This window comes from Taurulus bubalis (genome assembly GCF_910589615.1).
Source record: "Taurulus bubalis genome assembly, chromosome: 4".
NCBI lineage: Eukaryota > Metazoa > Chordata > Actinopteri > Perciformes > Cottidae > Taurulus > Taurulus bubalis.
The window spans coordinates 550624-575364 of NC_136592.1; the positions used below are offsets into that span (position 1 = coordinate 550624).

General features: G+C 47.1%; 3 protein-coding genes across 3 annotated transcripts; 1 reads left to right on the forward strand and 2 right to left on the reverse strand.

The window, feature by feature from the left end:
- Window positions 1–919: 919 nt before the first annotated feature.
- On the reverse strand, window positions 920–11101 carry fah (fumarylacetoacetate hydrolase (fumarylacetoacetase)). Its single transcript, XM_079216402.1, has 14 exons — window positions 10992–11101; window positions 10323–10433; window positions 10094–10215; window positions 9730–9779; window positions 8960–9050; window positions 8197–8294; window positions 8061–8113; window positions 7810–7909; window positions 4281–4411; window positions 4123–4198; window positions 3956–4002; window positions 2890–2991; window positions 2408–2525; window positions 920–1297 (listed from the first exon to the last, which is right to left on the reverse strand). The coding sequence occupies exons 1-14, from the start codon at window positions 11070–11072 to the stop codon at window positions 1215–1217; spliced, it is 1263 nt and encodes a 420-aa protein (XP_079072528.1). The 5' UTR covers window positions 11073–11101; the 3' UTR covers window positions 920–1214.
- A 1147-nt stretch (window positions 11102–12248) lies between these two features.
- Window positions 12249–16510, forward strand: mthfs (5,10-methenyltetrahydrofolate synthetase (5-formyltetrahydrofolate cyclo-ligase)). Its single transcript, XM_079216583.1, has 3 exons — window positions 12249–12527; window positions 13570–13834; window positions 15816–16510. Exons 1-3 carry the CDS (start codon window positions 12417–12419, stop codon window positions 16040–16042), a joined length of 603 nt encoding a protein of 200 aa, XP_079072709.1. The 5' UTR covers window positions 12249–12416; the 3' UTR covers window positions 16043–16510.
- A 1098-nt stretch (window positions 16511–17608) lies between these two features.
- lins1 (lines homolog 1) lies at window positions 17609–21876 on the reverse strand (the record flags this gene model as incomplete). Its single annotated transcript, XM_079217403.1, has 6 exons — window positions 17609–18368; window positions 18794–18980; window positions 19788–20387; window positions 20803–20935; window positions 21377–21466; window positions 21550–21876. 6 exons carry the CDS (start codon window positions 21874–21876, stop codon window positions 17609–17611), a joined length of 2097 nt encoding a protein of 698 aa, XP_079073529.1.
- Between the last annotated feature and the right edge of the window lie 2865 nt (window positions 21877–24741).

The window sequence follows — 24741 nt, forward strand, 5'->3', positions numbered from 1 at the left end:
AAGTAAAGAAAGGAGACAACTACTAGAAACAACAATTGTATCATAATGATATCCTGTAAAAAACTAGATTCAGCTGGTAAAATATTTACTCAAATGTAGATTCTCGTTAAACTCTTGAGACATACTAATAGTAATTCATTATTTAACTTCTTAATTTAAATGTGCTTTGATCGTATTTATAGCAGCGCCTGGTTAAAAGATGTCAACACGTCATGTGTGATTTCCATCTTCAGAATCCTACATCATGGCCTCAGATCATGGGGATGAGAGGTCGTGACCCCAAGGTAGCCGGTTCGATCCCTGGTCTCCCCCGAGGTAAATATTAATAAAGGATCATTTCTATTCTTTCAATTGGTGGGTCTTCATCTGTAGTCTGAGCAGTTTTAGTTTGACAAAGCTGTTCCAAAGATTCAGCAGAGGCTCAGTCACCACTGCTTGTTTCTGAATGTGGGGACATCTCACCGGTCGATTTCAGTTCTGACTGGAGGATGGAGGTGCAAACGTCTGGATACACAATATAAGGTGGCGGCAGCCCATTTAAAACCTGAAAACAGACCAATATCAGTTATATGTGATCCCGTTTTCTTTTCCCTGTTAGAGGACGAGCTGCTGCATTTTCTACCAACTACAGACGACAAGAAGACGACTGTCCTCCACCACATACGAAGAAAGGCACGAAACAACTCTGACAGAAAGATAGGCTAAAGGGCCTACCTGGAAAGTGAGTTTTGAAAATGGACAATGTGTAACTTGCACCAAGATTCTTAACAGAAGTTTGCTTGTGAGAAGATAAAAGGGACAAACATAATGATCTGAGTCTTAAGATTGAAATCCATCCGGGTTTTGATATAATTTGACCACAGACATCTGAGAGGAAAACAAAAGACACAGACACAGTGAGATTAAAAATGGATGATTTCATTACAAAGCCAACACATGAAACTTCAATAACACTGATCCTGTATGGAAGTAACTGATGTGGGAGCTTCCCTCTGCTGGACGGGTAGTGCAGAGGTACAACGCTGCAAGCCTCTGAGTGAGGAAAGAGGACCAATTGAAGCTGGACACCTCGCTTTAAGAGGAAGAGCGGAGGAGTTGGTAAGCAACGCGTTTGCTTGCAGTCTTCTTCGTTCATAGATAGTGACTGTTACCACAGAGCGAGATACTTTGTAGGTTGTGTCTTCCAGTGGTTAAGCGTCACAGCGGCTGCTCACTTAAACAGCGTGTTGCAGGGCGGGGAGGACGCTTCCCTTGCACGGCCCGAAGCCCACCCTGTACCCGTCTCCCTGGGCGAAACCTGCACAGCACACACGGTGGGACGTTACTACAGGAATATAAACATGGGATTATGAGTCTGTGATGCAAGCCATCTGACAACTCAAAATGCATGTATTTTTGCTGTCAAACATTTTGTTGAACTTCTGGATCGTTAATATAGGGAAAAGAATCCTGAGGCCCATCAGAAGGGTTTCTCCACTCAGAGCCTGAGCGCGTCATTTCAAACAGCAGCAGCACCTGCACCTTACAAGCAAAGGACATGAGTAGTTTCATATCAACATTTCTCATCGTTAGCGTTTCAACCACTCAGGCTTGAAACTGCTTTCATTGGTTTCCTGCTTTATTTGTCTTTGCCCACCTGTCTTGTTGTCTCATTAGTTTCTTCTTTATTTGTCTTTTTTCTTCCGGTGTCAGTTGTCTGCCATGTTTCCTGTTTCTCTCGTGTCCTTCTGATCCTGTTCTCATTTTACAACTTTCTGGTTTTTGGATTTCCAACCGCTCACCTTTTGCCTCACGTGCCTTGTGCGTTTTGTTTGGGAGGCTTTCCTTATTAAATCACTGTCCAACATCCTTCTGCTTCCTGCGTCTGTCATCCCCTGATGTCTGCTTGCCAGAGCGTGACGGATCTTAACGGGACGAACTTATGTGACTTACTGGCGTAACATTACGGGGGAGAGCGCTCCCTCGGGTTGTCTTCGGGTCAAAATGACCCATCAACACACATCCATGTACACGGGTCACTTTGACCCGAAGACAACACGATTATTAAGAATCACTCAACTTTTGAGTTCACACGGGACACAAACAAACACTGAGGAAAAGTCCTGTTGGTTTGACCCAACCATGTCGTGTTATTCCTACTGTGGAAACCACTTTTTTTTGAAAAAACTTTGCACAACCTGCTGTTTGTTATTATTTCCCTATTAATAATATAGTTTGAAACCTCAGATAAGAACCACTCTATGTTTCCATTGAATGATTCAGGTATCTGGTTCCCATGGGAGAAGTTTGTCTAAAGGGCCTTCTGCCAGAAACCCTGGTTCGGGTTAGGAACATGTCCTGCTTTGGGTCAAATAAAACCTTCTGGCAGAAAGCCCTGAATGCATCTCCTGCTCTCCTCAGTGGTCACCTGTGATGGTGACCTCGTCTCCATCCCGCAGGAAGGTTCTAGACTCTCCTCCTCCCACATCGATGCTCTTAGATCCCCTCCATGACAGCTCCAGCATGGAGCCGAAACTCTCTGGATCCTGTTGAGAAGCCGCACACACAGAAACATGATGCACTGCAGATGTGAAACACGAGACAGACAAACATTCCTGCTTTTATAGATACTCCCTTGGCAAAAATGTATCATCCAACCCCGCAAAGTGATTCAATTACTACCGAGAAGTTTACAGTCTGCATATTGATTACAGTATCTTCTGAATGAGTCAGATCTTTGCTTGATGAAAAAGCAGTCATTTACTTTTGTCACCAGGTTAATCCATCTATTTAAGACTAGAAGTTACGAGAAAGAAAAAGGAAGCAGATTACAAAATATAAAAACAGGAGATGAAAATGGCTGACTAAGCTGACAGTGGAGCACTACGCAGACTACATGCAGACACTCACAGGTCCACTGATGGTTCCAGAAGCCAGCAGGTCTCCAGGTCTGACGTTGCAGCCGCTGACTGTGTGATGGGCGAGCTGCTGCTTCATGGTCCAGTACATGTACTGGAGACAGGGACAAGGATGGAGAGCATGAGGGAAGCGACTCCATCCTGGTTCACCATGTGCATGAAGGAGACTGCTGGTCCCAGCTGAGCCCTGAGGGCGTCTGCACCAACAACATGTGTGTTTTGATGCCAATGCTCACAGTATTGTAACTGATTAACCAGGAATAATTGTGATACAAAATAGTTAAAATATTGTGCTCAGCCAAAGCGGCCCTGAAAAAAGCTTGGGACTTTAGTGAAATCATCCGTGTGAGTTGCCATTAGAGCGAGGCACCGAGATCAAACTAGACTGCACTTGTCCTCAAGCAGAGATTAATAATTCAGAGTATAGATGATACAACTAACAGAAAAGTGACAGAAGAACATCTTGCTGGTGATCATTTAGATCATAATTATCAAGAAAAAAAATCTGAATTGAGCTGGTTTCATTTTCTTTCATGTGTTTTATATCATTGAGATTGACTTAAAAAACTGTGAATAAAACCACATTGTGCTTTTGGGAAGAAACTGTGATGGATATTTTTAAATCATCGATAGACTTAACAATGACCAAAAAAGACCATTTAAAGACCACCATCACAAAGTCCAAGTCAGATAGTGTCACAGTTCTAGACCCTAAGGCAACACCCACTCTGCAGACATTAATGGCCAAAATCAAATTTCAAGGAATTTTATGTTTTCAATTCTGTTTATGCGATCCAGGTCTAATTTGTAAACAGCCGAACAAACAAAAAATGATGAGAACAATAAATGATAATCGAGCACTAAAGCCTCCGTTATACTTTACAGACATGAGCCGATGAAACGTTTGGAACACTCAGCACTACCTCTGTGTCAGCGCAGTTACAACATGTTGGATGTGCACAGACACTCACGGCTGGAGCAAGAATCATACTTAAGAAGATAGGATGTCGCCTACATGCTGTATTATTTATTATTGATCCAACACACGAGGTCGCTACCTTAAAGTTTGACTTGCAGATGTTTGCTGCCTCTGACATGCGTTGTCCTGAAAGAGCAAACAAAAAAAGTAACACATTGAAACCCTGAGAAGTTTGGAAAGCACAGGTGGTAAAATATTAAGCAACACACACACAGAGAGATGTGCAGGTTCCCCTCTGAACTGTACCTTTAAGTGACACAAACAGGTCAATATTGAGAGTGTAAGCATCAGAGTGCTGAAGGTAGGGGAGGGGCTCTGGGTCCTGTAGGAAGATGAGGAACAAAATGAGCAGGAAATGAACGCACACCACTCTTTCCTGATGGAAGGCGTGACCCTGTACTAACCTGGATGGCGTTGGGCTCTGCAAAAGGTAACAGCGCCTCCATTGGGATGACCCAGGGTGAGATGGTGGTCCCAAAGTTCTTCCCCAGGAAAGGACCAAGAGGAACATACTCCCACGCCTGGATGTCCCTGGCTGAGAGCGGACACAGATAATACTGCATGAGTATGCGGGTTGTGATCTCTTTAGTCATTACATGCTGCTGGGAAATAACAAGGAGTCCAAAAGTAAAGAAACTACCAGGAGAACCGGAACCGGTGACCTGAACCGTTCTGCTGAGCAAGGTAAACAACAAACAATGACATGAATACGTTCAAGCTCTTTGACTCATGCTTCCATTATGCTGCAGATACAAAGGATTGCATAGTGCTGGAAGATTTATTGAAAGAAGATCTGGTTAAAAGTGGCAGGTTGTCTCAATCACAATTTTTGTATATGAAAGACAGGATTAGAACTGTAATTGTTAAAAACACATTCTGTATTAAGAACCACTGGTCTTGTAGACATCACTGCTAATCCTCTTTATTTATCTTCAAACATGCATTGTGGTGTTTTAAAGTCATAGCATAGTCGTATAATGAAATATTAAATGTGTGGGTTGCTGCAAGGCCCACCTGCTGATGTCTAATTTGTTCTAGGACTATATTTAATAATATAATATACACTTAGGAATATATACAGTAAGGAATATTAAGTCTGACTGGAGTTCAGAGTTATGCCGTACTATATCCATACTATTCATACTACATAACTCTAAGCAGGTGTTGTTCACACTGGGAACAAAATGTGTAAATCAAAAAGCGTAAAAAATAAATAATCGTGAAAAATAAATAACAATAACAATGTGCGGAGGTGGGGCTTGTGAAATGCTAATTTGAATCGACCACATAGCTTACAGGTGAGAGCAGGGCTCAGGGCCTCCAGGGCTCAGGGCCTCCAGGGCTCAGGGCCGCCAGGGCCTCCAGGGCTCAGGGCCTCCAGGGCCTCCAGGGCTCAGGGCCTCCAGGGCCTCCAGGGCCTCCAGGGCTCAGGGCCTCCAGGGCCTCCAGGGCCTCCAGGGCCTCCAGGGCTCAGGGCCTCCAGGGCCTCCAGGGCTCAGGGCCTCCAGGGCTCAGGGCCTCCAGGGCTCAGGGCCCCCAGGGCCTCCAGGGCTCAGGGCCTCCAGGGCTCAGGGCCTCCAGGGCCTCCAGGGCTCAGGGCCTCCAGGGCTTAGGGTCTCCAGGGCCTCCAGGGCTCAGGGCCTCCAGGGCTCAGGGGCCTCCAGGGCTTAGGGCCTCCAGGGCTCAGGGCCTCCAGGGCTCAGGGCCTCCAGGGCCTTCAGGGCTCAGGGGCCTCCAGGGCTCAGGGGCCTCCAGGGCTTAGGGCCTCCAGGGCTCAGGGCCTCCAGGGCCTCCAGGGCTTAGGGCCTCCAGGGCCTCCAGGGCTCAGGGCCTCCAGGGCTCAGGGCCTCCAGGGCTTAGGGCCTCCAGGGCTCAGGGCCTCCAGGGCCTCCAGGGCCTCCAGGGCCTCCAGGGCTCAGGGCCTCCAGGGCTCAGGGGCCTCCAGGGCTCAGGGCCCCGCAGCCAGAGCCTCTGCATGAAGGCGCTGCTCGTGTCATTTCCACCATCGCATGTTGCCTCGTCATGCCTCGTCATGCGTGTGCACAGCTTTGTGTCCGTTCGTCCAGGATAATCTAGCGTGCTGCTGCATCCTGCTTCATGACTGCGTGCTCAGTGCCAATGGTTGCTGTGATTCACACCTTTTTCTTTTCAGTTTCATACGTCCTGGACTGCTGGCTCCTCATTACTCTTGACAGGCAGGTGGAGGCTGCAAGTGCTTCAGTTTGAACTCTTGTGACCACTACACATTACAAATGGTTCCTATTGAGTTGCATGCCATGGGAGGACAACTAGTCATAATAACTATTCCTTACACACTGAGCTGTGTGCTGACTACAACAGTCACAGCTCTTCTTGCGCCGGTAGAGCTAGTGACAGCTGTTAGCAGCCGCTAAGGGTTACACGTCCCCACCCAGGCTCCACCGCCTGCTAAAGGCATGCAGCCCTCGTCAAACTGCAACAGTCAGCATGGGGTTGGGACAGATCTCACAGCAATGCAATGTTCCACACAAGCAGAAGAGAGATAGTGTTGCACTGACAGAGCTGTTTGCAGTCTGCTGTCAGTGTCCGTCTGTCTGTCCTCACACGGACACGGCTCATTGGCCGAGCCTCCCCTCACCCACTGTGAGCCTTTAACCAATGACTGTTCAATTAAGCCACTGTGGATCGTTGAGAACAGAGGGAAGCAAGATTCTCTCTCTGCCTTTCGTAAGCTCATGCTGCTGTTCCACGCAGCCCTCCGCCTCCCCAGCACCGCCCAGTCTGCATCACTTCCTCAGCCTCATCAGCCTCATCAGTGTCTGCGCTCCACAGGGGATTTATGTAGCTGCTGCCCAGGGAAGAGATCTACTTGTAGAGTCTAGCATACGACAAACTGTTTCAGTTCAACCGTTTCAGACAGCATATAATTTAACCTAACCAATGCTATATTGTACACGTTCTAAGACATGCTTCAGAAGATGCATGTTCTCCTGTGTTTGTGTACAGCAGACATCCAGGATAAACTAGCTAACGTCAGAACGTTTGATGTATTTCTACATCAAAAGCTATGTGATAAATAGATTTGTACTTCAGATTGTGAGTAGAAGTACAACTTTTTTCACTGAATTGTTGATAAAAAAAGATGCAGATCCACAAATAAATCAAATACAAGTCAGTCTGAGAAGATTTAAAGAGGACATGTTCTTTCTAGCCAAGTTTTGCACATCAGTAATTCACCTCAGCAAGTCTTCCAGTTGCTTCACATGGCTGCTCTCCGTGTAGGAGCTCCGCTCTCAGGAATACAGACAACGCATCAAATCGTCCCACAGCTGAATCCACAGACTCGCTGTTCCTCACAGACTGCTCACTTGAATACAAGTCGCCAAGAACTGGAAGAGCAGGGACAGCTGCTAGATCAGGCTGTACATGTAACCCTGCTTTCAATAAAATAGGTTTCAGCCTCCTGGTGTTTAAAACTGCTCTCACACATTTTGAGCTGAATTTCACAGTATATTGTACATCATCATAGTACTTGTATCGAGGAACAAGAGACATAAGAGAATAGGGGCACCCTCAGAAGAAACAACCCAAAGTAAAACTTTTCTGAAGGTATAATTGCTGTCTTTGATTTGTGCTGGCAGAGATGGAGAGTTTAGCAGGATGAGTAAAGAGGGATACTGGAGAGAAGGACAGGGCAACCGCACCATGCAGGTCTTCTCCAGAGAGATTCAGCTGAATCAATAATACATATAGCCACTCGTGTTTCGATGGGGACTGACACCATTTAATCTAAATCCATTTCCATCTGACTAAATCTGAAGTGGCATCAACATGAGTAATGCAGAGCTAAAGCACGCTGATAAGTGAGATGTCATCGTTAATAAGAGCTGCATACCATCAGCCTCATAATTATGAAGCACATACGGATGATGTTGGTGTGACGCTACCACTTACCACTCCAGTCATTCATGAGCACCATGCCAAAGATGTGTTCATGGGCCTTCTCAATGGGAATGGGCTCCCCGAGCTGATTCCCCCCTCCGACGAAGAAGGCCTAGTCACAGCAAAGAAGAAATATAACAGCACTGACATATATAAAAAGCAAAAGAGAAGAGCAAGTCTGGCATTTTTCCGAGGCAACTTTCAACATCTAATCAAATATTATAAACATGCCATCGACTCGCTTAAGTAAACACTGTAATCACCATCTCCAGCTCAATGTCCAACTGCTTAGACGGTCCAAACACGGGAGGTTTTGCTAGGAGAAAGAAAAAGGCAAGCGTGGTTATATCATATATATAAGAGGTTCAGCACACACAGCGGTGAATGTCAGGATCTTACTCTGGTCTGGTCTCATCTGGCCTGAGGGGCGGCGGATGGGGGTCCCAGAAACAACCACTGATGAAGCTCTCCCATGGTATCCCACTGGAAGCCTCAACCTGCACAAGGCAACACTGAAGGCTGAACAGAGTCTACGCACGTCATTCAGTCTACAATGTGCTTTTGAGGATTTCCCTGACACTACTTTCACAGTATTCATGTCATGGTTAGAGCCGACTGTAGAATGAATGCTTGGTAAAACTCAGTTACATTATGAAGACAATGAGGACGTAAAGATTGATCAATACTGCCCAGCAATGACTCCTGAGTCCAAGATGGACACGAGTAGTTCAATACATTGCTGTGAGCACCCTGAGCACCCTGAGCACCCTGAGCACCCTGAGCACCCTGAGTGAAGGCTGTCTGTGCCGTGTGACTGAGGCTGACTGCAGTGCAGAGCGGTGAGTGCAGAGCGGTGAGTCCAGAGCGGTGCGTGCAGAGCGGTGAGTGCAGAGCGGTGAGTGCAGAGCGGTGAGTGCAGAGCGGTGAGTGCAGAGCGGTGAGTGCAGAGCGGTGCGTGCAGAGCGGTGCAGAAGAGCTCCAGCTCCTAAATGCACGCTGATGGGGCCCAAATCAGTTAGAGAAACCTGGTAGTGTCCCTCCACATATCACTGCTGCAGAGAGCCTGAACCATTAGTTTCAAGCTCTCTCTCAACATCTGCTCAAACAACTATTAAGGCCTTTAAAAAGCTGTCAGGGTCTGCTGGTTAGATTGATAGTGTACCAGTTTGGCATCAGAGCGTTCTCCTTCCCCCGGAACATGGTGCCAACGTTGGTGGCGTGGTCCCTGGAGGAGTAGAAGTCGGTGTAATCACCTGGGAAAAACAGATCAGACAGTTCATGAGAGGAAAAGACTGAAAAATACACACACACACACACACACACACGCACGCGCACACGCACACACACACATGCACACGCGCGCACACACACACGCACACACACATGCACACGCACTCCGTTTGTTACTAGAAATGGAATATGCTGTAGAACAGCGCCCCCTGGTGCTGACCTACCTCAGGTCACTTTAACTATGCGTATGCAGTATTAACGAGTTGAAGGGAGCTGTTGGTAACTTTGATCAAAATGACTTGTTGTCACATCTCAAAGTGTCACTCCAGCCTGACGGCACATGAGAGCGATTCTCATGAAGAAGTCTGCCTCCTCTGATGCTCCAGATGGTATTTGCTAAATCCACTGGGCCTGAAGGTAAACCACCAATCACAGCCGAGCTATCAAACTTGGCAGCACTGATCCAATAGGAATCAAGATCCTCTAACTGAACTGCCTATTTCTTGCCTCAAATGTTTTCAGAAACATATTTTAGTGTACTATAAAAATTTGAAAACCAGAGTTTGGGAACCGGTGGCCAAAGCGAAAGTGAGCCAAGTCTTTAACTTGAAGCTCAAACGAAGACATTTCTCCGGCTGTGTGATGGGACATCGATAGATAGAAGTGATGCTGAGGGAGCGGCCACATCTCTAACAGGCTCACCGATGTCTGCAGGAAGGTGCATGGTGGCTGCACTCTGATGGACAAACGCTCTGCAACACAACGACACAACACACTGGTGAAATAAGCAGTCTAAAAAAAAAAGGAACAATAATATGAATGCAAATAGAAAAGGTTAAATATACGGCTGGGTTTCCTCTCTACAATAAACAATTTCCCAAAACAATACAGGTGACGAGTTTGATTGACATGTTTCAGAAAAAAGATGAGTACCACAGACCTGAAGCTCTCCATTACAGCCGAGCATGACCATTTGAAATGACATGTTTAGTTGAATTGTATTTTCACCACTTAGCATAACCACAAAATGATGAAGCACTAGACTTCTACAGACTGGGAGGCTGACCTGCTTCGAAGGCTGGCGTCATCTCTCAGTGTGCTCTCATTGGCTGACAGCAGCGACTGCAAGGTCCTCCTGGTCTCCCTCCAGGCCTCATGACCAAGAGCCATGAACGCGTTCAACGTGGACTTAAGGAGACAAAGGGAGACTCAGATAACAAGTCAAACCCTTTGGTTTGTCACAGGCAGTACATCTGATTTCCTCTCCTCTGATTGTTATTAATGATGAAACTCACCTGCTCAAAGACATCCTGATGTTTGGAAATCACAGGTCCTCGAAAAAAAGACTTAATCACGCTGAGGACCAGAATCTGGTCTCCAATGGCAACGCCAATGCGACGTTTGGGCTGGGGAAACAAAACACACTACTCGTGATCCACCGCACACTTCCACTACCCTGCATCTATTCTCAGTATGTCTAGGAGTTTAAATTAGGAGCCATGGCAAACATGAATGAAATACATAGTTCAAGCTATTAAAACTACAGGAGGTGGAGTAGTTAGTTTTTTTAACTTCAGGACCCCAATACAAATAAAGCACCCATGAGATCAAATAAAACGTATACCTCTGGGGTGTGAAGGGACCCACGTTGGTTTAAGGGTTCAGGTAGAGCAGGTTTCCTTGAATATATTCGCCCTTGAATCATTATAATTGTGTTGCACTCTCTTACTGCTGTTTGATTGGTTAGACTGATACAGGCTCTGGCATTGGGGGCTTCATGAGGAGACTTCAACATGCATCCTGTCCTTCACACTGCAGCAAGCTCAGATCACCGTTTTCCTCATGAACCCACATTTATGTGAGTATTTTATTTTGAAAACCACGACCAGAAGTCCTCAATGTGCCTGACCTGACAACAGTTTTTCTTTTTGCAAACCCAGTAGAAATAACCAGACTGCACTTACATGATCAGGCGTGGAGAATACTCCATAAGGGAGGTTGTGGAAGGAGAAATCCGACGAAGCATCTACTTTTAGGAAGGACATCTTCTCTTTGGCCGTGGTATTCCTCTCAACCTGGCTGGTTCCTGAGTGAATGAGCAGCAGCAGCAAGCACTTCCAGATGTTTGACTTTAGACAAGCCCGCCTCCCACTGCAGAGCCAATCACAGGCTGCCTGGAGTGTCCACCCTCCTCCAGCCTCCTTGGAGGTTAATGCAAACCAGCCTGGTAAATGACTAAGCAGAATCAGAGTCAAGGTACTGATAAGCCTCATGAAAGCCTGAAGCCCTGATTCCAGCACATGCATATGAACGTGATCCTCATGTTGGAATGTTGATCCTCCGTCAATTGATTCAACATCAACAGCCCTGGCACCGCCTTTGTTGTTCAGCTAGCCACTGTAGTGTACTTCATATACTTTGCACTTTTATTGTTTAATTTTCTAAATGAATACGCTCTGTATTTTGTTGTATATATTAAGTATTTTTCATTTCATTTTGTGTCTATGTAACTTGCTTGCTACTGTGACAAACTAATTTCCCCTTGGGGATGAATAAAGTATACATCTATATCTATCGTATGTCTTTTAGGCAAAGACAGTCCTCAACATTAGATTTTGACAATAAAATGTTGTTACATTTGTATGTTTAGTTATTATTTGGGCAATTAGTTAATGTTTAACTACTAGAGTTTGTTTAGGGAAAGTTTTGTAAGAAGAGCTGAGGTCAGAAATTGGGATACTAATTACTGTTCATGGACATTTTATTGTATCATTCTACTCAGATGTCAATGTTGTCCAATAATAAACATCTGAAGTGTGATACATGAACAACACACCGGTCTCCATAACTTAGGGGGACTGCCTGCAGGTTTAGGCTTCAAACACTCTGATACAAGATATATTGACCTACAGTTAGGTTGGGTGTTAAAAACAATATTTACGATATGGTTTATAACTCAGAGATGCTGACCAGCCACAACTCTCTTGAGCTGCTTATGATTATTCGGTGAAAAGAACTACAGATTGGGCTGTTGGCCTACACCCCATTACTTCCGGTATGCAGCTGACGTCACAGACATGCGGCGTTGTGATACTATGGCGTGGAGTCTGGACTCGTGACTGGTATCCACAGTCCTCGCTGGTAACTAACTGGTATCCACAGTCCTCGCTGGTAACTAACTGGTATCCACAGTCCTCGCTGGTAACTAACTGGTATCCACAGTGACGTCATCTGCAGCGTCATGTGTGGACATACCTGTTAACGTGTAACTTGTGGAAGCGCAGCACTGTCTACGTGGAAGCAGTCAGCTCAGCCGCAGCCGCTGAGGCACAGCAAACACACTCGAGTTCAGTTCAGTTCGAGTCCAGTTCGCTTCCCGCGGCTGAAGCATGGCCGCCCTGCGGGCAGCAAAGCAGGCTCTGAGGAGAGAAGTGAAGCGGCGGGTCGCGGCGCTGAGTGACGAGGAGAAGCGACGACAGTCCCTCGCGCTCTCACGGCAGGTAAGCCCCCCGGACTGGCTGCTGTGACGTCACTTTAACGGTTATGAATAGGCCATTAGATTGTCTGGCTATGACCAATTAGTCTAATACTAAAACAAACTCCAAGTGTGTGAACGTGACCACACGCCTGTTCATCTGCAGGGCTCTCAAGTGTCCCGCATTGAGCCTGACTGTCACGCATTGAGCGTGACTGTCACGCATTTCGGTCTTAAGCCACGCCCTCCCGCCACGCATCGTATTTCTCACGCTGAAAACAAACTCTCGGCTATTTAATGTGCCGCAGCGCGCTAACATGACCTGGTCGCTGCCCTCACCATGGAGGAATCAAGCGCGTCTCCCCGAGTCCCCTGGAGCTCTGCCGCGAGGTGCCACTCATCAGCCAATCAATAAAGACATGGGCGACACGAATAGCCAATCAGAAAAACGTATCTGTTGTATCTGGGTGAAATGTAATCCAGCAACCAATGAAAATAAAGCTAATAATAATACGGGGGGGGGGGGCTGGTCTGTGGGGGGGGGGGGGGGGGGGGGGGCACGCGCAGTATCTCATGGGATTTCCGCAATTATTGTATTATTGCCGTTATTTTGAGATCCCAAGTTAATGAGTTGTCTCTAGAATACAAGAGATGATGTGCACTTCTTACTAGTTGGTGTTGATCAGAGTTTCGGTGCCAGTGCTGTCAAACAGCTGATGAGAGGTGGAGTGACCCAGTGCTGACGTCACAGTCAAGCATCCAGCCGCACAACATTCAATTCAGTTGTTTTTATATAGAGGAGCTCCATGTTATATATGTTATATAACATTATATATGTTATACAACATGGAGCTGACATTAGACTATAAAGAGATTGATCGAGAAATGAAATAGTTGCCGTTTATTTTTCAACCAATAGATTAATTGGCTTCTTGTTTAATATAGTGCGTTCACTGAGGAGAAACTATAATGTTATATACAGCTTTAGTCTTTATGAATCATTTATTTGGACCCCGTGCTTTATAATGTCACAGATTTAAACTTTCTTTCACTGCATTTCCTTTCAGCTGTTCGGACACCCTAAGTATCGGTCCTGTAAGAGGGTCGCTGTGTTTCTCAGCATGGATGATGAGGTGGGCACCGAAGAAATCATCAAAGACGTGTTTAAGTGTGGTAAAAGCTGCTTCATTCCAAGGTATGAGAGCAGCAGCAGCCACATGGACATGCTGAGGCTCAACAGTCTGCAGGACATGGAGACGCTGCCTCTGACCTCCTGGAACATCAGACAGCCGGCGGAAGACGACCGCAGCAGAGAGGAAGCACTGGCCTCAGGTGAGCACCCACAGTCTGCAATCACAGGTCAGACAGACCTCTCCACTACTACGTTATTATTATTATTATTATACTACTGTAGGACTGAAGAGGGGTGGGAGTCTCTAAGTACCTCACAAATCGATTCTGATTCAAAGGGCTACTATATGATTATAAAACTTATCGATTGATCATCTTCATAAAATATATTCTATACATTACTTTTTTTTATGTATACAATTTGTAATGATTCCTAATTTAAAAAAAGATGAATTTACTCCCATTATCTTTTATTAATTCACTATTAGTTACAAATGGAAGAGATGTGAGGCTCAGTGGTGAGCAGGGTCGTGCTTCATTACAGTATCATGTGTTCATGTGTTCATGTCTAATCTCATGAACTGTAGTTTCAGTGAGAAACTTTAATACACATACAGGAGCTGTTTTCACAGCAATATAAATGAGCTGCTCACTAACTCTAAGCAGCTTATAATACACCATCGACTACTCCTGACATTTGTTTCAGTCAATACAAGTCCAACCCTTCATTTCCTTATCAAGTTAACTTGTATTTGTTGTGTTTACATTCCTGATGATGCAAGTCGTGGAAAAATTACTGTTTTTGTTTTGTCGTGTTGAACATGGGCTCCAACTGAAGTTTGCATCCCTGTGCTGCATAATGACTAAATTATCCTTGAATAGTGTTTTTATGAAGAAAAACACACAATTAATTACTATAACAAAGTAAAAGGATAACATTTATAATTGGTAATAGTTTACTGACTTCAGAGCAGTTTAAATGATTCTTGTGGACCAGCTGGTACAGCCAGCAAAACAACGGGATCTGTGTCTGCCAATGTGGATCATCAATGATCATCAATTAGTATCGGCGGCAAAAACAGAACGTGATCAGGGATCTCTAAAAGATATTTGCTCCCTTTTTCCTTTTGTGCTGATCCGATCTGTGAGATTAATGATCCGTTGCACCACTAGTTAATTTACACATGTATTTTTATTCATATGATCATTTATTTCGTAATGTGTTATTCTTTAACACTGAACTCTTTGGGTCCCAGTGTCAGACCCAAATCATTGTTTCACCGTGATGTTCAATGGATTCTGAAGACCAGAGGGGATTGAAGGGATTGGAATCTCCTCTCCAGGAAATTTCTCGGGTGTTCAAGAATTGACAGTACAGGTTATATTACAATCAAGGTTATTTATTTAAGCCATTATTACACATACATGGAATGCATACCTACAAGGCCTTGGACTCAGCTCCCCTGATGGTCTGCTCTGCACACAGTCTGCACACAGTCAGCACACCCCCAGAATGAGAGTGGGCCTCGTTCTCTAAGAACAATGGATATTTATCCCATTTCTGTGAGACTCCTCCTTATCTGACTTTCATATTTGTCTCAGTCTTAGTAGCGAAAGGGGAGCTGAGTCCGTCTGTAATTCAGACATCTAAAGGTCACAGGGTGAGCCACACTGAGCACAAAGGCGGAACCTCCCACCCCCGACAGGAGCCAGACAACCGTCCCTGAGCCAGACCGATAACGGCCTAAAGCAAGCTTTATGTGTTAATATGCGGTAGCAAGGCATATGAGGCACAGCGGCCTCTTTCTAGTCTGTTCAGCCAAGGTCAAGAGCGACTGAGAACGAGACCAGTTACGATTTCCCATCAGCTTCGAGACACATTCTTTTAGTGCAAGCAGGACATGAAACTTTAGTCCAAGTAAGGCAGTGCAACATATAAATCATTGAATTCTCTTCAGCATCCATACAGGATGGGAATCCAGGTGTTGAGATGTTTTAGTCTTGATCAAAGTGGCAAAGTGGTTATGACAAATAAAACAACCGTTTCATATTCAGAGCTGGTGTGATGAAAGTGTTTGACTTTTAATTCAGCATTAGTGTAAAGCAGTCCTAAAAGAGTATCGTCATAGATGCAGCGGTCCACATGGACTGACCTTCATCACTGTCTGCTCTCCTTCTCCAGGAGGTCTGGACCTGATCCTGATGCCAGGCCTGGGCTTTGACCAGCTGGGGAGACGTCTGGGACGAGGGAAGGGCTTCTATGACACCTACCTGCAGCGCTGCATCAGACACGCCAAAGGAAAGCCCTACACCATCGCCTTGGCCTTCAAAGAGCAGCTGTGTCAGGAGATCCCTGTGGACGACAATGATGTGCTCGTAGATGAGATCCTGTATGAGAGTGATGAGTAGCTTCAGCTGCGTTTACTTCATCTCACTGAGCCGTGTGTCGTATTCACATCCGCCTCTTCGCATCCTAGTCGGATTTAATTTGCGGTCAAATGAGCGGCTGTAAATCGATGGACATTTCATTTCCTATATATTCTTCACAATAAAAGCTTGGTATGTTATTCAAAAGCTTTCATTTTGAAGCAGCAGAATCACTGCTAAGGTAACAAGACTTACCAGTCTAATGTCATCACACAAGTGTATGGCTGTGTTGATGCTTGTGTTGAAGGGGCTGATACTTTGAGCCGGTGTTCTGGTCTGTATGTCATGCTGCTTGTGTTGCCATGAAGAGCTGTTAGCTAATCACCAACTGCCTAAAATGAACAATTGCTTTACACAATTAATTAATGGATAATTAAATTAAAGGCAAATACATGTTTTGAATATATCTCCTAATGGATCCTGATTGCTGTTTTATATATAAATATATAAGCCTCCAACAATCTGTCTCTCACATTGTTGACCATCTTTCCTCCTCACATGGTGACTGACCCATTACCACAGTAGCGACTCTATTGAGCGTCACTGCTGGAGCATATTGACTGTTATCACTAGAACTAGAAGTTCTACATGCAGGTGTAGCAGCCTGTTGACCACATGACTGAAGTTCCGTAATCAGGTCACATGATGATGACTCGGCAAACTCCATCCATGCATCTTCTTCCTCTTACCTGGGGCCGGGCTGCAGTGGCACTCCAAACATCATCCGCTCATCAGGACGATAAGGTGTCACTCAGCTCGTCTCTTTTCAGAACTGGTGATCAGGTTCCTCAAGATAATCCAGCGACCTCGTTGTGAGGAGTTTCATGCGGGGTCATGACTTCTACGGCCGATACCTCCAACTCTCAGCAAAACAATCTAGACTAATAAATAACATTACAGGTAAGAGGGGAGATGTATTTCTGAGGCTTTGGGACTCCAGTGAACCACAAATGGATAACACTTGAACAGCAGGGAACGGCCTGCCAAGAGCACATTGACGACTCATCCATGAAAGACCCCAGAACATCCTCTTAAATCCTGCAGGCTCAGCTCAGGTCAGTGTTCATGATTCAACAGTGAGAAAGAGACATGGTGGGAGAGTTCAAGGCCAAAGCCACCGCTGACTGAAAAGGACACAACGGCTCGCCTCATTTGCCAAAAAAACATCTTGATGATCCCCGAGACTTTTGTGAAAATATCCTGTGGACTGACTAGACAAAAGTTGAACTTTTTGGGATGTGTGCGTCCCGTTCCATCTGGCCTAAAACTACCACAGCATTTCATAAAAACAAGTTCAACATCATACCAACAGTCAGACGTGCTGGTGCCGCTTCAGGACCTGGACGACGTGCCCTACTCGATGGAACCGTGAATTCTGCTCCACCGGGACATCCTGAAGGAGAATGTCCGCTCAGGAGTTCGTGACCTCAAGCTCACTTGTGTTGTGCAGCAGGACAATAACCCCAAACACACCAGCACCTCTGAATGGCTTCACAAGACATGATTGATATACCTTCATCATTTATTGAAATGTACCAGACGTGATTGCTAGGAACAGTTCTCTACTTGTGCTAGGAGCTTCAGGAGTGAGGACGGGTTGTAAGGGAAGAGGTTCTTTGTCTGCAGCCTCGTCACCACGTCTCTGAGCTCTGACATGCAGCGCACTGCTCTGGCCAGTGTTCCACAGGGCAGCGGCCCCGACGTGGCTGGACATGGCGTCTGCAGCACCGGCAGTGATGGCCCTTCCTGTCTTCTTTCCAGTGTGGACTCAGGTTTAGAGACCGATGACTCGTATTGTTTCTGCCTGATAGGCGTAGGTGGTCCACGCATCTTTTGTTCCACATCCAAGGCACTAAATCTACTTTCCTCACATACAGACGGCCCCGGTTCCTCCTGAGAAACCTCCATGTCCTCTGGATCAGACTGGTCAGAGCTATCGTACTCCACAAGGGGAACCCCAGCAGCCAAGCGGATTCCCACTGCGGACGTAGCACCTGTGGGCTGGACATGGGAGCGGCCTTGGACCTGGTCAGGCTCAGCTGTACAGGTCACCTTCAACAGGTCGCCACCTTCTGGCCAGCTGATTCTTCCACATGCTGCAGTGAAGCCCCGCCAGTCAGCTCTGAGGTACTTGAGGTACCGCACAAAGTACTCTAGAAAGCAGGTCTCGGTGGAGATGAGGAAGTCGAGGAGGATGCTGTGGTCGAAGGAGATGCTGTGGAGCAGCAGCAGGAAGTGGCAGTGAGGGTTACAGCCAGAGGCACAGGCTGCCTCCAACACAGCCGAGTCATCCAAGCCAGAGCAGCGTCTGCAGGCAGAAACAACACTTCAGTTAGCTCCTTTTGAGAACATGATACCTGCATCCTGGCTGCACCGGATCACTGTGTCTCTTCTCCGATGGATGACCAGTGTTAAAGGTTTACTTGTTTTTGTCAACCTGGATTCTATTTCCCAATGTTTCTGTTTCTAAGTGACTAATAGGGACAGTCATTTCTGAAGCTGTTCCAGTATTCAGGAGGGTGCAGGTATACGAACACAGGACAGTCATCACATGCAATACTGGACCAACTAAGACAGAAAATAAGTCAAAGTGCAAAGATGTTTTTTCCTAAAGGTAAAGTCCCCTGTGTTAGTGTGTGACTTCCCCTCTGCACTGCTCTGGGCCTTCAGTCACATGGTCCCATTTCAAAAGTAATCAGCCAAACCCTTTTCCCCCAGGTGTTACTGTTGTACCTGTAGTGGATGAATATGGAAAACAAAGCTTTGGCTGCCTCCATCATGTCGTCGTCCTGGTCCCCAAACAGCAGGGTGACCCAGCAGCAGCGGTGAGTGTCCTCTGTCAGCGGGACACTGCAGCGCCTCAGGAAGCACCACAGCCTCTGCAGGTACCCATAGACCTGTGAGGCGCTGCCCCCCCCTGCTGTGACAGGACACAAGGAGGCGTCAGCAAACCACTGGACTCACAACGAGCGCCCCCTGCTGAGGAAAGACTGCAATACAGAGTCCTCTTCTTACTGCACGACTGACCCACGGGATGAAGTCAAGGAACATGACCTGAGTGAAGGAAAACTTAAAAGAATGACATGTCGCCACGCCGGTGGCAGTTTGTAAACACAGCATTTTACATTAGCCCCGCCTCTCGGCCCAGAGACAGACAGACAGACCACATCCCACGAACCTGCTGGACGTGAGGTCTGAATGCTGACCCAAATACAGCAGAATGAGAAGGAACGAGACACCTCTTCACACCGCTGGTGGAGTGAGAGGCATTATCTTTCTATGTCTATACATTGTTTTTTAGTAAAGTGCTGCATAGTATACCTTAAACTAATGCCAAGTTATGTAACTTAGATTTGAATCTAAACCAAAATCTGTGCAGTCACCCAACCAGAAGCCTTTTTCTTTTTGGAGCCTGAACTTAAAATTGTTTTAATTCAATTCATAACCTTAAGTTTCACTGTCACAACGTGGGAGGTGTAGTTTTGTATTGTTATATTAATACTGGCTCAATTGAAAATATTGCTAACACTAATGAACCCATAGAGGAATGTCACCCTCTCCCCTCAGCCCTACTCAGGGTTTCAGCATCTTTCAAGTGAAGCAACTCATCAAAGCACTAATCAAAACGTCTCGACACTTTGCATTGAAGCTCTCTTCAAACTCCTTGCAGCTGCTCTCATGTGACATCAATACATACATGTACCGTGTTTCCACCGTGGGTTCTCACCTGTTTCCCCAGCGGTTTGGATGTGACGCTCCGTGGACTTGAGCAGAAGCAGGCTGACGGCTCTCAGCATCACACCGTCTGGTTTCTGGCCTTCCTCACCTCCGACGCGTCTGGTGCCCCCAAAGAAAGAGGCCGGCTCCACTTGAACGCTCTGCAGCCAATCGGCGGCCACCGCTGTTAACGCGCTGCGGGCCAGCGCGTTCATGTCCGCGTGGAAGTGTGTGGACCTCGGCCCAGTGAACGGCCCTCCTCCTAAAGCCCAGTCCTCTCCTGCCTTCTGCAGCGCCGCTCTCTTCAGCAGCAGCAGCGCTCGCCTTTTGACAAAATACTGTGATGAGCAGCTGACCGCTGTCAGCAGGGCTGAGGCGTGGAGGAGGGTTATTCTCTGACTCTTCAGGCAGACGGCAGCTCCACATGTCAAACTGGATGCAGTCAGCACCTCCAGCAGGTCCAGCAGGAGACAGCAGCTGGTTCCCCAGCGTCTGCTGCTGCGGAGATCCACCAAATACTGGGGTCCCTCGGTTCTCTCTTCAGGGAGAAACGTTGAGCATAAAGCGGTCAGGCTGAAGTCAAGCGCTGCCAGAAGTTTCCCAAAGACGTCTGTTGGAAGGAAACAAGCATTCAGAGGAGAGATCACAAGGATCACTGCAAGAAACCTGGGCTCCATTCATCTGTTAAAGGAATACCGGAGAACCACATACACACATACATATATACACGTGTGTGTTTGTTTTATTTCCTGCTGCAGTGTATGACATCACCTCTCAGGAAGTGAATATGGAACCAAGCTAGTGATGGCAATACGGTGTATTGTTTGCACTTTCAATTCTCTTCCTGCAGCAGAAGCCACGAGCCTCGTCCTCGTTTGGGAGACACACTGATGCCAGCCGGTCCTGAGGAGAGGAGCCGGAGCTCATGAACATGGTGCTCAGCGTTGACCAGCATGGTGGGTTGCTCTCCCTGAATGAACAGAGCTTCTGCTCCCAGTGTGACATGAATACAGTACCAGCTTTACCTTGATGAGCTCCTTTAAGAAGTCGCTTTAAGATTTCAGTCAGTGACCACAGACAAGCGTCCAAGTCAGGCCCGGGGGCGCAGCTGTCAAACGCCTGCACACACTTCTGCTGCCAGACAGGACTGATCGTATCCTGAGGAATTAAAGTATATTAGACACATATAATGTTGGAACATAGTACAATATGTCAGATGCTATATGAAGCTAGTATTGATCAAATAACTGCTGACCAGCTGACTTCAGGTTGGTTGTGGTTGTTTCCCTGTAAACTGTAAAGGCTCTGAGACCCAAAGCAAGGCGCTGTAGATGTTTGGCCTCTTTGTTGGTGCTTTGTGTGTCTTTGGAGACATTTCTGTGGTTGTTTTGCCACTTGTCATAGTTGTTGTGAGTCTCTGTGTCTCTTTGCAGTTGTTTTAGCGTGTTATGAATCTAGAACTAAAGGGTTATGAAATAACCGAAAGACAGTCCATCAGTGAAGTTTCACAGCAAAGAAGCTAACTGGTGAACCTGACCTCGTTTATAAAAGAACGAGGTCAGGTTTTCTCAGCACACGTGTGTTTCTAAGAACACTCACAGACTGGAGGAGCTGGTAGAAAACACACGTTGACGCGGTCTTTGCAGCCAGATGGGAGACGATCAGGTCCTCCGTCTGGAACTGGTGGATCTGTGGGAAAGTAGTGCTTTCAGAAAAAACCTCTGCTGTTAGGATTCATTTGTGTTGTGTAGTCCGGAGAGATGATGACTTACAAGATGCGACATGAGGTCCATGTCCTGGAAAGACACCGACAGCACCTCCCCGCAGTGGAGCGCGGCTGCAGGAGGCAGAGCGCGAGACGCCAGGCTGGACGCCATCCTCTCCACCAGGGTCAGCGCGAGGCAGCGCACGTCCACGCTGCGGTCACGGCGGCTCTCAGGCGGAGAGCGTGCTCTGTCCTGGCCGGGGACGAGTCCACACACGCCGGAGGATATCAGGCAAGCCACATCCGCAGCACTTTGTCTGGGACGCGATCCGCTCACAAAGCATCTGTACGCATCGGTCAGAGAGTCGAGGTCCCGCGCGGGGCAGCGGTCCATGGTGCTGCCTCTTCCGCGTGGACCTGCCATGTGACACACGCGGAAGCAGCGCTGCAACAAATAACACCGAAGTCAGTCGGAGTCAAGTCCCCCAGAGTTAACGGAATGAGACCGGATGTATGCCACATGCGCCTTCAAAATAAAACGAATTCCAGCCGGTTTCATTCTGGTGGATTAGATATCAATGAGGACCCTGGTAAATAGACCCGGACTTGTCTTCCGACCACTACAGGACATCATTCACGGGAGGAGCTACATCATTATCAACATCCATACACCATGGAACTGCTACAGGAGACATGTAGGCTTAGGCGTCTTGCTCTAGGACACATCCACGGGGGCTGGCGGAGCCGGTGATCGAACCGCCGATCCTCTGATTGAGGGTCGACCCCGCTCACCACTGAGCCACAGTCTCTGCGTGGACACATCCAGACACCCTCAGCTTCCCACTGAGCTACTGGTACACCAGATAGCACATGACACAACACACACAGTTTGATAAACAAGCAACTTTAATTTAACTGTTGCATATTCATCTACAATGTTAAGAAACGGTGGAAGGACGAGGAAATGTTTAACTCTGTAAGGGTCGCTTTTGTTTTGACAAACATTCTTCAACAGGTATATGTATCACCAGAAGTGCCGTTTTTAAAAGGTAGCCTCGTGAACATGGGGAGCATCAAGAGTTGTTAACCGTATAGGGACGACAAAACAGAAGAAAAGAAAATAAGAGGACTTTGCTGTGTTCCAATGGTCTTGTGTTTCCCAGATGTATATGGTAAATAATGGAAATATTACAAAGGGTTCTATGTTTCCAGGATATTATGTTCCCAGTTCTACATGTGTGCTCTATCAGGGTCCTATGTTCCCTGTTCTACATGTGTGCTCTATCAGGGTCCTATGTTCCCTGTTCTACATGTGTGCTCTATCAGGGTCCTATGTTCCCTGTTCTACATGTGTGCTCTATCAGGGTCCTATGTTCCCAGTTCTACATGTGTGCTCTATCAGGGTCCTATGTTCCCTGTTCTACATGTGTGCTCTATCAGGGTCCTATGTTCCCAGTTCTACATGTGTGCTCTATCAGGGTCCTATGTTCCCTGTTCTACATGTGTGCTCTATCAGGGTCCTATGTTCCCAGTTCTACATGTGTGCTCTATCAGGGTCCTATGTTCCCAGTTCTACATGTGTGCTCTTTGTTCCCCAGTTCTACATGTGTGCTCTTTGTTCCCCAGTTCTACATGTGTGCTCTTTGTTCCCCAGTTCTACATGTGTGCTCTATCAGGGTCCTATGTTCCCTGTTCTACATGTGTGCTCTTTGTTCCCCAGTTCTACATGTGTGCTCTTTGTTCCCCAGTTCTACATGTGTGCTCTTTGTTCCCCAGTTCTACATGTGTGCTCTATCAGGGTCCTATGTTCCCAGTTCTACATGTGTGCTCTATCAGGGTCCTATGTTCCCTGTTCTACATGTGTGCTCTTTGTTCCCCAGTTCTACATGTGTGCTCTATCAGGGTCCTATGTTCCCTGAAAAAGATTTTCCAAGTTTCACCAACTCTTTTCACTTAATATGGCATTGGCTATTGTGGGAACTTGTCAAAGGGAACGTAAAATGGAGTTGGACAAAGAGCCCTGCAGTGAACATCTGCACTTGGAAACATAGTAACCTGGGAACATAGAACCTTGGAAAGATAGGAGCAAGATAGGAGCATGGAAACATACGACTCAGGGAACACAGGACTTTGGGAACATATGGCCCTGGGAATATATATATATATATATATATATATATATATATATATATATATATATATATATATATATATATATATATATATACATCTATCCATTATCAGCCCCTTATCCGGGGTCGGGTCGCGGTGGCAGCAGGTTCAGCAGGCCGACCCAGGCTTCCCTCTCACCCGCAACACTTTCCAGCTCATTCTGGGGGATCCCGAGGCGTTCCAAGGCCAGCCGGGAGATATAATCCCTCCAGCGTGTCCTCGGTCTTCCCCGGGGTCTCCTACCAGTTGGACGTGCCTGGAAAACCTCTAATGGGAGGCGTCCAGGAGGCATCCTGACTAGATGCCCGAACCACCTCAGCTGACTCCTTTCAACACGAAGGAGCAGCGACTCGACTCCAAGCTCCCCCTGATGTCCGAGCTCCTTACCCTATCTCTAAGGGTGAGCCCGGCCACCCTGCGGAGGAAGCTCATTTCGGCCGCTTGTATCCGAGATCTCGTTCTTTCGGTCACGACCCAGAGTTCATGACCATAGGTGAGGGTTGGAACATAGACCGACCAGTAAATGGAGAGCTTCGCCTTCCGGCTCAGCTCCTCTTCACCAGGACGGACCGGTACAGCGCCTGTTTTACAGCTGCAGCCGCACCGATCCGTCTGTCGATCTCCCGCTCCACCTTACCCTCACTCGTGAACAAGACCCCGAGATACTTGAACTCCTTCGCTTGGGGTAGGCAGTTTGTCCCCACCTGGAGGGAGCAATCCACCGGTTTCCGGCAGAGCACCATGGCCTCAGATTTGGAGGCGCTAACTCTCATCCCTGCCGCTTCACACTCGGCTGCAAAACGCCCCAGTGAATGCTGGAGGTCACGGTCCGAGGAGGCAAACAGGACCACATCATCCGCGAACAGCAGAGAGGCGATCCCGAGACTCCCGAACCGGATCCTCTCCGCCCCCTGGCTGTGGCTAGATATCCTGTCCATGAAGGTCACGAACAGGACCGGTGATAAAGGGCAGCCCTGGCGGAGGCCAACACCCACCGGGAACGTGTCTGACTTACTACCGAGGATACGAACACAGCTCCTACTGCAGGCGTACAGAGACCGGATGGCCCGTGCCAACGGGTCCGGCA

Coding starts and splice junctions, on each gene's coding strand:
- fah (XM_079216402.1), bottom strand. CDS start 11,072: ATGTCCTTCCTAAAAGTAGATGCTTCGTCGGATTTCTCCTTCCACAAC. Junction 10,216..10,322: donor ATCAGGATGTCTTTGAGCAG/GTGAGTTTCATC, acceptor TGTCTCCTTAAG/TCCACGTTGAACGCGTTCAT. Junction 7,910..8,060: donor TGGACATTGAGCTGGAGATG/GTGATTACAGTG, acceptor TGCTGTGACTAG/GCCTTCTTCGTCGGAGGGGG.
- mthfs (XM_079216583.1), top strand. CDS start 12,417: ATGGCCGCCCTGCGGGCAGCAAAGCAGGCTCTGAGGAGAGAAGTGAAG. Junction 12,528..13,569: donor CCCTCGCGCTCTCACGGCAG/GTAAGCCCCCCG, acceptor ATTTCCTTTCAG/CTGTTCGGACACCCTAAGTA. Junction 13,835..15,815: donor AGAGGAAGCACTGGCCTCAG/GTGAGCACCCAC, acceptor CTCCTTCTCCAG/GAGGTCTGGACCTGATCCTG.